This window comes from Glandiceps talaboti, chromosome 1, assembly GCF_964340395.1.
Source record: "Glandiceps talaboti chromosome 1, keGlaTala1.1, whole genome shotgun sequence".
In the NCBI taxonomy this organism is placed as follows: domain Eukaryota; kingdom Metazoa; phylum Hemichordata; class Enteropneusta; family Spengelidae; genus Glandiceps; species Glandiceps talaboti.
The window spans coordinates 34,962,129-34,976,040 of NC_135549.1; the positions used below are offsets into that span (position 1 = coordinate 34,962,129).

General features: G+C 34.9%; 1 protein-coding gene across 2 annotated transcripts in view; it reads left to right on the top strand.

Annotated features, from left to right (window-relative positions):
* Nucleotides 1-13,912, top strand: part of LOC144435024 (translation initiation factor eIF2 assembly protein-like) — a 66,204-nt gene that overhangs the window by 7,161 nt on the left and 45,131 nt on the right. For both annotated transcript variants that reach the window (XM_078123564.1, XM_078123573.1), the window contains 4 exons: nt 2,013-2,045; nt 7,355-7,450; nt 11,154-11,260; nt 12,584-12,632. In XM_078123564.1, coding sequence (XP_077979690.1) covers nt 2,013-2,045; nt 7,355-7,450; nt 11,154-11,260; nt 12,584-12,632 — 285 coding nt within the window. The remainder of the gene's footprint in view (nt 1-2,012; nt 2,046-7,354; nt 7,451-11,153; nt 11,261-12,583; nt 12,633-13,912) is intronic.

Here is a 13,912-nt window from a genome sequence, read left to right on the forward strand (position 1 = left end):
AGAGTAGACTGTGAAAGAGGTGTGAGCCAGTACAATTTGATAAAGACCAGTACACTGTGAAAGAGGTGTGAGCCAGTACAATTTGATAAAGAGAGTAGACTGTGAAAGAGGTGTGAGCCAGTACAATTTGATAAAGACCAGTACACTGTGAAAGAGGTGTGAGCCAGTACAATTTGATAAAGAGATTAGACTGTGAAAGAGGTGTGAGCCAGTACAATTTGATAAAGACAGTAGACTGTGAAAGCGGTGTGAGCCAGTACAATTTGATAAAGAGAGTAGACTGTGAAAGAGGTGTGAGCCAGTACAATTTGATAAAGACCAGTAGACTGTGAAAGAGGTGTGAGCCAGTACAATTTGATAGGATGTAAATTATTGATTGATTGAAAGTAAAGGAACATATATTAATTAAAAACTTGACATTCTACAAGGGCCATCAAATACAGCCATTTAAATTCCCAAAAAATTCAGCTTCAGCTTCTGTAGATGTGTGTGTGTGTGTGTGTGTGTGTGTGTGTGTGTGTGTGTGTGTGTGTGTCAAGTATAAAGTTGAATCTGATTCAGATTCACATTCAGATAGCGTCATATTGAGCGTCAGATAGCCTCAGATCCGAAGACACTTGACGGACTCAAAAGGTTGTGAAGTGGAATCTTTCCCTGTAGTCTCAACGGTATTATTTCAGGTTTGATTGAGTCCATTGGGTGTCTTCGGATCTGAGGCTATCTGACGCTGAATCTGACACTGAATATGACGCTATCTGAATCTGAATCTGAATCTGACGTCAACTTTATACTCACGTGCGTGTGTGTGTGTGTGTGTGTGTGTGTGTGTGTGTGTGTAAACGACTTAAAATCAAAAACCACTAGACCGATTACCATATATGATGGGTCACCGTATATTACCATGGGTGTCCACTTGGGAAATTTTTAAAATCAAAATGGCCTTACCACTGACGTGTGATTTGGGTAAAATAATGTAATTTTTGGTCAAAAAACTTAAACTCAAAAACTACAGGGCAGATCGTTCTGAAATTTGATGTGAACGTTCTTATTGGTGTTCAGATAATTATAAAGAATTGTTCATAACATGATGATCCTATCAGTGTTGTGCAAATTAGGTATACAAATATGTATTTTTGATCAAAAACCTTTAATTCCAAAACTACTGAGGATATTGGGCTGAAATTTGGTTGGAATGTTCTTCAGGTTGATTAGATTAAGAATTGTTCATGACAGGATGATCCCATTAGTGATATGCAAATTAGGTCCAAAAATGTGGTTTTTGGTGAAAAACTATAATAACAAAATCAGATTGAGCTGAAATTTAATGAGGATGCATCTGGAGATGTGTAGATGAAGGTGAACTCATACCATAATGATCTCATCGACGATATGCAAATTAGGTATACAAAATCTCTATTTAGGTCAAAAACTTATATCTAGAAAACTACATGGTGAATGGGGCTGAAACTTTGTGTGAATGTTTCTGAAGGTGTTATTCTGTAGTTATTGTTCAAAACATATTGACAAAACTGGCCCTAGCACCTATGACCATGTTGGCCCTTCAAGTCTAAAATAACTGAAATTTGTCTTGCTACGATAGCTCAAGAAGTTGAAAACGCAAATACCCCATTTAACTTGCTATATTTGTATTTAATTTATCAAAGGTACACTTTCTCTTTATACCCTGACCTTTGATTTGGACTTCCAATATCAATGTCAAATAGCATAATAAAAGAGGCACTTTCAAATGTGCACACCCATAATGTTAAAATTACTGGCATATTATATGGTTACTACTAAGATAGACTTTTGACCATAACCTTCCATTGTCAAGTTCAAACTTAAATTTGCAGAATCGCTTTGCCAAAGAACAGACCAGTTGGGAGCTATGCCTTCTATGAATGCTTGTAATACTTACAGATAAAAGTAAACAGTGAGGTTGTTCATGTAGTCTAAGCTCTGGCATTAACCACTCAACCATTTGGCTGATATGTTGTTCTGATTATTTTCAGAGAACCACAGAAAGTGAAGATAGAGAGGCCAGAGTAAGTAAGCATTTTAAAAGTATGGAAGATGAAACATGATAGAGTCATGATAGATGTCATGATAGAGTTACAATAGAAGTCCCAAAATGTTATAATTTATGGTTTTCTCCTCTGTCGGCAATGCCCAGAAGGGGCTATTATATTGGGTTTGGTCCATGTATGTGTTTGTGTGTATGTCTTCACACACCCTCATTTCTCTGATATGCATCAGCTGATTTCAACCAAATTTTACACAAATGTAACAAACAACAGTACGTGTACAAGACATATATGCAGGTTCCATAATTACGTGACCTTGACATCTGTGGCAAAATAGTGACCATACACATGTATGTGTGATTTGAACAGTGTGATACATATGGACAACATTCAAGTGTCTGTTCCCACATTATCAATGTTAATCTTTCTAATGAGGCTTTAACCTATAGTGGCCCACAGATGACACAGGAACAATAAATTTTGGAATAAATAATAGATTTTGAGAGCAAAATATTTAATACAAGGATAAAACTTTTCATTCATATGACAAGACATTATGTGACAAAACTTTCTTTTTACAAAGCAGAATAGTAATTACCAAAACAAAATTTTTCATTCTTTTGGCCCAAACTTTAGTTTCGAGTGATGACATTTAAGTTGCAGGGTAAAAGGTTTAATTGTTGGTGCAACGTTTGAAACATTAGGACTGATTTTTTAGTACAACTGAACTGATAAGGTTCAGTAGTGCTATAGCCATAGCAAAGTGTCTGTCTGTCTGTCTGTGTGGATGTGTGTAAATAACTTAAAGTCAAGAACCGCTGGACTGATTGCCATGATATTTGTTGGGTGTATTACCTTGGGTGTCTAGTTGGGAAATTGTTCAAATCAAAATGATCTTACCACCGGTGTGTGATTTGGGATTTTTGGTCAAAAAATCTCAAAAACTGCTAGGCAGATTGGTCTGAAATTTGTTGGGAACATTTTTAAGGGTGTTTAGATTAAGAAATTCCGACTACAAAAGAAATTTGTCCGCTTGATAACATTCACTGATTTCAACGCACACTCTGAACCCCTTTTTAACCAACTTAATGTTCTAAATATATTTCAACTTAGTAAATTTTCCTCCTGTATTTTCGTGTATGATCTTAGAAATAATCGTTATCCCCACAACATAGAAAAGTATTTTGACCGTCCCATTCATACATATCAAAACCATTCAGCCTCCAGTGGTAACTTTCGTCCACCATCGATAAAATTGACCATCACCCAACACAATTTCAAATATGCAGCGACAAAGCACTGGAACTCTTTACCAAGTCACCTAAAAATTAACATGTCCAGGCAACAGTTCAAAAATGAACTAAGAAATTATATTTTAAATTCTACACACCAACCTTAATTTATACTCTTTGGCGTTTTTACAACATTTCTGGTTTTTGCTTTATTTCTTCTCGTATGTGTGTATGCGTATGTATGTATGTATGTATGTGCGTGCGTGTGTGTGTATGAGTGTGCGTGAATGCGTGCTGTGTTTATTTTTGACTTAATTTTCTTCGTTGCGTCCATTTATGAATTTGAATTAATCTAAAATTGAATGTACGGGCCATGGACACGACTAGTTCTGCTGAACTATTTTCATGGTCCCCATTAGATAACACATGTATATTTCCTTTTGTCCAATTTTTTTGAAAGTGTAATGTATTATTTATTTATTTATTTCTTGTTTTGTTTTTGTTATCTGATGAAATAAATTTCAATTCAATTCAAATTTCAATTCAATTCAAATGTACACGACATGATGATCCCATCTGTGATATGCAAATTAGCTATAAAAATGTGTCTTTTTGGTCAAAAATCTTTAATTCCAAAACTACTGAGTAGATATGACTGAAATTTAATGGGGATCATGCACCTGGGGGTGTATAGATGAAGAAATATCGAGCAAATAATAATCTCATCAGCAATATGCAAATTAGGTGTAAAAATGTGAATTTTCGTTAAAAACTAAAGTACTTAGTCAATGAGACTAAAATTTAATGAAATGTTTCTAGAAGTGTTATTCTGCAGATTTTCTTCAAAACATTTTGATATAATTGGCCCTAGCAACCATGGCCATGCCCTTAGCAACAACCAAATGGCAGTTGTTTTGGTTAAATAACATCTGGTAGGCAAGTGAGTAAACATTCAAAAAATGTATGCAAATATCCCTAGCAACCGTGACTACGCCCATAGCAACAGCCAAATGATGCATTTCACAAAGATAACAGGGATTCTTAGACAAGTGAACAAACATTCAAAAGTGTATGTAAATATGCCTAGCAAAAAGACCACGCCCATGGCAACAGCCAAGTGAATAAACATTTCAAAAATGTATGTAAATGTACCTAGCAACAAGACCACACCCATAGCAACAGCCAAATGATCACATATATTGCAAAAATAACAGGGATTAATAGAAAAATGAATGAACATTCAAAAAATGTATGCAAATATGTCTAGCAACATGACCAAGCCCATAGCAACAGCCAAAAGATACTGATCTATGTAAGTCTATATGGTACATTCCAATCAATCAGTTACTCTACTGATCTATGTAAGTCTATGCGGTACATTCCAATCAATCAGTTACTCTACTGATCTATGTAACTTCTATATGGTACATTCCAATCAATCAGTTACTCTACTGATCTATGTAAGTCTATATGGTACATTCCAATCAATCAGTTACTCTACTGATCTATGTAAGTCTATATGGTACATTCCAATCAATCAGTTACTCTATGTGTGTAAGTCTATATGGTACATTCCAATCAATCAGTTACTCTACTGATCTATATAAGTCTATATGGTACATTGCAATCAATAAGTTACTCTACTGATCTACGTAAGTCTATATTCCAATCAATCAGTTACTCTACTGATCTATGTAAGTCTATATGGTACATTCCAATCAATCAGTTACTCTACTGATCTATGTAAGTCTATACGGTACATTCCAATCAATCAGTTATTCTACTGATCTACGTAAGTCTATACGGTACATTCCAATCAATCAGTTACTCTACTGATCTATGTAAGTCTGTATGGTACATTCCAATCAATCAGTTACTCTACTGATCTATGTAAGTCTATACGGTACATTCCAATCAATCAGTTACTCTACTGGTCTATGTAAGTCTATACGGTACATTCCAATCAATCAGTTACTCTACTGATCTATGTAAGTCTATATGGTACATTCCAATCAATCAGTTACTCTACTGGTCTATGTAAGTCTATACGGTACATTCCAATCAATCAGTTACTCTACTGATCTATGTAAGTCTATATGGTACATTCCAATCAATAAGTTACTCTACTGATCTATGTAAGTCTATATGGTACATTCCAATCAATCAGTTACTCTACTGATCTATGTAAGTCTATATGGTACATTCCAATCAATCAGTTACTCTACTGATCTATGTAAGTCTATATGGTACATTCCAATCAATCAGTTACTCTACTGATCTATGTAAGTCTATATGGTACATTCCAATCAGTAAGTTACTCTACTGATCTATGTAAGTCTGTATGGTACATTCCAATCAATCAGTTACTCTACTGATCTATGTAAGTCTATATGGTACATTGCAATCAATAAGTTACTCTACTGATCTACGTAAGTCTATATTCCAATCAATCAGTTAATCTACTGATCTATGTAAGTCTGTATGGTACATTCCAATCAATCAGTTACTCTACTGATCTATGTAAGTCTATATGGTACATTGCAATCAATAAGTTACTCTACTGATCTACGTAAGTCTATATTCCAATCAATCAGTTACTCTACTGATCTATGTAAGTCTATATGGTACATTCCAATCAATCAGTTACTCTACTGATCTATGTAAGTCTATATGGTACATTCCAATCAATCAGTTACTCTACTGATCTATGTAAGTCTATGCGGTACATTCCAATCAATCAGTTACTCTACTGATCTATGTAAGTCTGTATGGTACATTCCAATCAATCAGTTACTCTACTGATCTATGTAATTCTATATGGTACTTTCCAATCAATCACTTACTCTACTGATCTATGTAAGTCTATATGGTACATTCCAATCAATCAGTTACTCTACTGATCTATGTAAGTCTATATGGTACATTCCAATCAATCAGTTACTCTACTGATCTATGTAAGTCTATATGGTACATTCCAATCAATCAGTTACCCTACTGATCTATGTAAGTCTATATGGTACATTCCAATCAATAATTTACTCTACTGATCTATGTAAGTCTATATGGTACATTCCAATCAATCAGTTACTCTACTGATCTATGTAAGTCTATAGGGTACATTCCAATCAATCAGTTACTGTACTGGTCTATGTAAGTCTATATGGTACATTCCAATCAATCAGTTACTGTACTGGTCTATGTAAGTCTATATGGTACATTCCAATCAATCAGTTACTGTACTGGTCTATGTAAGTCTATATGGTACATTCCAATCAATCAGTTACTCTACTGGTCTATGTAAGTCTATATGGTACATTCCAATCAATCAGTTACTGTACTGGTCTATGTAAGTCTATATGGTACATTCCAATCAATCAGTTACTCTACTGATCTATGTAAGTCTATATGGTACATTCCAATCAATCAGTTACTCTACTGATCTATGTAAGTCTATATGGTACATTCCAATCAATCAGTTACCCTACTGATCTATGTAAGTCTATATGGTACATTCCAATCAATAATTTACTCTACTGATCTATGTAAGTCTATATGGTACATTCCAATCAATCAGTTACTCTACTGATCTATGTAAGTCTATATGGTACATTCCAATCAATCAGTTACTCTACTGATCTATGTAAGTCTATATGGTACATTCCAATCAATCAGTTACCCTACTGATCTATGTAAGTCTATATGGTACATTCCAATCAATAATTTACTCTACTGATCTATGTAAGTCTATATGGTACATTCCAATCAATCAGTTACTCTACTGATCTATGTAAGTCTATATGGTACATTCCAATCAATCAGTTACTCTACTGATCTATGTAAGTCTACATGTATATGATACATTCCACTGTATCAGTTACTCTACTGATCTATGTAAGTCTATATGGTACATTCCACTGTATCAGTTACTCTACTGATCTATGTAAGTCTATATGGTACATTCCACTGTATCAGTTACTCTATGTGTGCGTGTAAGTCTATATGATACATTTACATCAAAACATTCCTATCGATCGAACACTCTATGTGTGCAAGTCTATTTTGTACATTTAGGTCAAAATATTCCAATCTCCTTTGTAGGTTCCTCACTTCCCAGAGTTCAACACCAAAGTGAAAGAAGCAATAGAAGAACTTGGTGGAAATGTCTTTGTAAAACTAAACTGGAGTTCACCAAGGGTAAGTTGTCATCTAGTCTTGGTTACCCAGACTCTCGCCACTTGGGGCTCTGCCTACGAGACCTCCGCAAGCAAGAGTCTGGGGAAACAAGATTCCAACTGGCCCATATATGCAGGAAGTAGCTTCTAGAGCAGTGCATGCTGGGGAATACGTCACGTCCAATATTGCATGCTAAACTATTTAGGTACTTTCCCAACAGGTTATCACATCTCAAGTGAGGGATACATCTTAATTACAACAACATACCTTGTAAGCCCATTTTTAGCACAATTTAACTGAGGTTCAGTAGTGCTGTAGGGATCGCCTGGCATCTGCTTGTCTGTGTGTGTGTGTAAACAACTTAAAGTCAAAAACCGCTGAACCGATTGCCATGATATTTGGTGGGTCCATTACCTTGAGTGTCTAGTTGGGAAATTTTTCAAATCAAAATGATTGCATCACAGGTGTCTGATTTGGGTCAAAAACTGTGATTTTTGGTCTAAAAACTTATACTCAGAAACTACTGGGCAGATTGGTGCGAAATTTGGTGGGAACATTCTTAAGGGGGTGTAAAGTAAGATTTGTTCATGACATGATGATTCCATCGGTAATATGCAAATTAGGGCTAAAAATGTGTCTTTTTGCTTAAAAAACTATAATTCCAAACTACTGAGCAGATTGGGCTGAAATTTAATGTGAATGCATCTAGGGATGTATGGACGAAGAAATATTAAGCATACAATGATTCGATGAGTGATATGCAAATTAGGTGTAAAAATGTTCATTTTTGGTCTAAAACTTATATCTCAAAAAGTACTTGGTCAGTGAGTCTGAAACTGAGCGAGATATTTCTGAAAGTGTTATTCTGCAGATTTTCTTTAAAACATTTTGACAAAGTTGGCCCTAGCAATCATGACCACGCCCTTAGCAACAACCGAATGGAAGTATATTTTGGTCAAATAACAACATCATCTGGTAGGCAAGTGAGTAAACATTCAAAAAATGTATGCAAATATCCCTAACAACCTTGACCACGTCCATAGCAACAGCCAAACATTTCACAAAGATAACAGGGATTAATAGACAATTAAATAAACATTCATAAAATGTATGTAAATTTGCCTAGCGACAAGAACACGCCCTTAGCAACAGCCAAATAATGACGTATATTGCAAAGATAACAACAGTAATGGAAAGACAAATAAATATACATTCAACAAATGTATGCAAATGTGCCTAGCAACAAGACCATGCCCAGAGCAACAACCAAATGATCACATATATTGCGAAGATAACAACGGGGATTAATAGACAATTGAATAAACATTCAACAAATGTATGTAAATATGCCTAGCAACAAGACCATGCCCATAGCAACAGCCAAATGATCACGTATATTGCAAAGATAATATCAGGAATTCAAACACAAGTAAACAAAAACATACACAAATGTATGCAAATATATCTAACAACATGACCACGCCCATAGCAATAGCCAAATGATAGCATATATCGTAAAGATAGCAACATGGTTGGATAGGCAACTGGATAGTCATTCAGCAAATGAACACCTGTTGTTAGCATGTACTAGCATATGGATAAACATTTTTAAAAACTGTACAGTTGTGCTACAATGCCATTGGCGGTATTTTTTAAATTCTAGTGATGTTGACCATGGTTTTGTCTCCATATGAATTACTTGTACATGGTTGTCGGGGCAATTTCTTCGGATTTCTCTCATTTGACATAGCACTGAAGGTATCATGATGCCAAAATCTACATAGGCTCACTAACTAGACATGTACAGTCCACGGATGCATTTAAAAAATAACACTGCAGAATGCTAATTGTCTCCTGTAAACAACATGAATTGTTCGATCGCTTTTGAGCTAGGACATCACGATTTTGACATGTACATGTACATGTATAGTAGACACTGTCAAAATCCACCAACCGAAGGTACTAGGTTCAAAACTAGACAACCTTTGGCCCTATAACGTGAAACGTATTATAGTAAACCAGAAATCGATGCAAGTCTTGCATTTGACACGAAATCCCAATTTCATCAAAACTTATGAGATCATGTTTACGGAGCACACAGACATCAGGAAATTCTACAAAAGTGGGCAATGTGTAACAACGTGATTTTTACTCAACACAACCTTTCTTTGGGAATTATTTGGTTTAAACATGAACCTATAATTATATAAATGTATGGTTTAAATTGGTCCCGAATAACTCAAATAGTACTTGAACCACTTTTTAGTCCCCGCGGACGAAGTCCGGAACGGGGACTTATGGATTGGGTTCCGTCTGTCCGTGCGTCCGTCCGTCCGTCCGTCCGTCCGTCCGTCCGCAGCTGTTTCTTGGAGATGCCTGGACCGATTTTTTTCAAACTTGGTACAGGGGCAACATACTATGGCATACATATGCACGTCAATTTGTTTTATGATACGATCCAATATGGCCGCCTAGCAATTTTGTTTGCGAATAACTTAGACATGATTTAACAGATCTCATTCAAAGTTGGTATTAGGACAGTGTTCTATGACATACATGTGCATATTCATTGTTGTCATGATACGATCCAATATGGCCGCCTAGCAGCCATTTTGTTTGTGAATTTTCATGTTCAAAGCCATAACTCAGACATGCTTGAACAGATCTCATTCAAAGTTGGTATTAGGACAGTGTTCTATGACATCCATGTGCATATCCATTTTCATTGTGATACGATCCAATATGGCTGCCTGGCAGCCATTTTGTTTGCAAATTTTCATGTCCAAAGCCATAACTCAGACATGCTTGAATATATCTCATTCAAAGTTGGTATTAGGACAGTGTTCTATGACATACATGTGCATATCCATTTTCGTCGTGATACGATCCAATATGGCTGCCTGGCAGCCATTTTGTTTGTGAATTTTCCATGTCCAAAGCCATAACTCAGACTCCATTTTCATCGTGATATGATCCCCCATACCCAACCAATCCTTTATTGTTGGAGGCATATTCCATGTCCAACAAGCACACACAACATATCTAAGTCTGTTTGTTTTAGGTTCACAAATGTTGTTGCGTGATCAGAGTAGTGATAGTTCCTTAAAACCCAATTATAGCGGGGACTATGTCATTCTCAATGACTTGTTCTTTAGATAAATTAGTTTGCAGCCAAAATTTACACAGTACTGGGTGTCTGTGTTGATCAGTTATGGTGAAAGTGATTTTAAACCATCATGCTGAAAATAAGTATTGCATCAGTTATATTGCACCTTGGCATGTTTGCCAGTGATGAACAGCTGCTACACACACCTAGATCTAGATACCAGTGGACATGGACATTTAAGATGATGTGACATCACAAGCAGGGAGTTTTCCCAGCATCCTTTGAGGCAAACATTCCCAACATGCTGGCACACAGTGAGGCTCAACATAGCAGAATTTTGACATGTCAAAGTCACATAACTTTATTATGTTTCATTTTATTTCTAAAAATTCACATACATATCAGTTAAAAACATGAAGGTAAGCTATCTAAAAGTGCAAATGTATTTGATTGGACCTTTCCTTTTTTTAATATACACATTCAGATTTCCTGTACTACAATTACACAGCCTTCTGTGATATCCAGCACCCCCTGAAAAAAAACTGAGGGTATTCAATACATATCTGTGTAAATAACTGCTTACAAGCAAATTAGTGTGTGTTTTTTTTGTGTGTGTAGGATGCCACGTGGATTGCATTTAATGGGTCTCTCAAATGTAGCTGTCCTAATGATATATATCTGTTATTGAAGAGTTCTGATTATGTTACCCATGATTTAACAAAGCCGTAAGTACTCAGTGTGTTTACAACTACTTGTACATGCATCACAACACAGTGAGCACAAACCCACAGTCAAACCTATGTTTACCCTGAAAGACTTTTGGCTCAGTGTTTGTAGAAAATTCATGACCCAACCAAAGTGTAGTCTTATGATACAAATTACTATGGATAATATGTTCATGTCAAATAGTTTCCCTTGCTCTGTGTTTATGGTATCATTTACAAATGAAATGCATAGAAAAAATTTGTATTTGCCAGCTTCACTCATATTATAATACAGCCCCCACTGTAAAACACTTGATTTAGCGTCATCATTCTGTCAATAGCTGTTGTTCATTGTTACCTTGCGTAAGGAAGGTTATGTTTTAAAGATATCTGTCCATGTGTGACTGTCTGTGTGTCATGGTGTTCTCAAATACCATTGGCTCAATTAAAATGAGATTTGGTACACATATTTGTTAATGTAATGGCTAGAACTGATGAGGTTTTGGTAAATATTCTATTATTATGTTACTGATGTATTTGCATAAATGATAATTTTCATTAATTAGGCACTATTCTAGTAGTGCAAGCTGTGAATTTCATATAGTTTTGTAAATCCAGTATTGGTTATAAAGGACAATATGTCCCAGAAAGCTTGTTGACATAGCTTTTAACCCTAATGAGTAATTGGTATAATTAACAACTTTAAGTAATTAGGCTATCTCAAGAATGCACATTTCACATTCAATGTGATTTGGTACATGTAACATCAACCATAACAATTAGGCTGTATCTATCTCTTCAAATTTCATATAATGTGGCACATGCATTGATGATAGTTAATGCAAGTGTTAGATATAGTTTGATGATAGTGTTTTTTAATTATGCTCAGTCATTTGCATAATTATTTTTTTCATTAATTATGCAATACCCTGCAGCTTCACGTGTTATATAACTTGGTACATAAATTGATGATAACAAAGTTCATGTGTCCTATATTTAAAAGCTTGTTGATGTAACTAGATTCATTTTGCAAATTAATGATTTTTGGTAATTAGGCAATATCTTATGTGTGCAAGCTTAAAATATCATATAGTTTGGTATAATTGATTGCCAATTAAGGGGGTATATCATGTATATATAGCTATAGTTCAGAATTTAATTTACATTCCAACTATTGATATATGTAGGAACAAAAATCTAAAGGATTTGTCCTTACAGAAGGCATTCAGTTTACATCTGTTGTAACTTATTACAGTTATAGCTGACAGGGAAAGTATAGATTTCCTACCGTATATGTCAGATGGTCAAAGTAATATGTTCTGTTATACTGTGTTTATATGACAGGTTTTCATGTTGTTTGGATGCCGAAGAAGAAACTAATGTGCAATATGAGGTATTTATTTCTGTATCTCTAGACTGTACATGTATGTAATATTGTATTCTGTAATTTTAGGGTTCTCAGTCTTCCAACATAATTTATATTTAATTTGCATATCGTAGTGAATGTTTCAGCTTTGCACAATAATGGCAAGTATTTAATAAACCATGAATTTCATACACCAGTAATTTCCCTCTCTGCTTTATTACAGCCATTTCAATCTGATGAAAATCTGATGTGGTGAAAGCAGCTAAATGTTTTATTTACCTCTATTTTCCATATTTCCATCATTTTTACCTCCCATTAGGGTACTGGAGGTAATAAATACTTGGGATGTCTGTCTGTGTGTCTGTCATGCGTCCGTCCGTCTGTGTGTGTGTGTGTCTGTGTCACCATTTTTTAAAAAACAGCTGGCTCAATTATAATGAAATTTAGTACCTATAATGTTTGGGGTAATGGCTAGACCTGATTAGTTTTTGAGTGAGATCTGTTCGTGTTAATTAGGGAAATTTGCATAACAATGAAATCAACTAATTAAGCAATATCTTAAGAATGCATACTTTAAATTCAATATATTCAATATTTAGTACATACGTTAACCATAAGAAAACATATATGTCCTATCAAGTTTGTTGATGTACCTTACAGTGTTAATGAATAATTTGCATAATTAATGATTTTCAGTTATTAGGCTATATCTTACGACTGCATACTTCAATTTCAATACAATTCAGTACACACGTTAACCATAACAAATTGTGTATGTCCTATAAAGTTTGTTGATGTACCTTACAGTGTTAATGAATAATGTGCATAATTAATGAGTATTGGTAATTAGGCGCTATCTTAAGACTGCATACTTGAATTTCAATACAATTTAGTACATACATTAAACATAACAGAGTGCACATCTCCTATAAAAGTTGTTGATTTCCTTAAAGATTTAGTGAATAATTTGCATAATTAATGATTTTAGGTAACTAGGCTGTATCTTAAAAATACAAGCTTCAAATTTCGTATAATATGGTACATATATCAACCATAATAATGTGCACCGTCCTATGAAGTTTGTTGCTACAACTTTTACCTTTTAATGAGTATTTTGAATAATGAACGATATTCAGTAATTAAGCAGTATCATGCACTCTTCAAATTCCGTATAATTTGGCTCATACATTAACCTAAGAAAGCACGCTTGGGCAAAAAAGCCTGTTACCATAGTTTTTTTAGTTTAAAGGTGATTCAAAATGCTCACATTCACTATCGCTAATTTGCTAGACGACATGTTTGTGAAA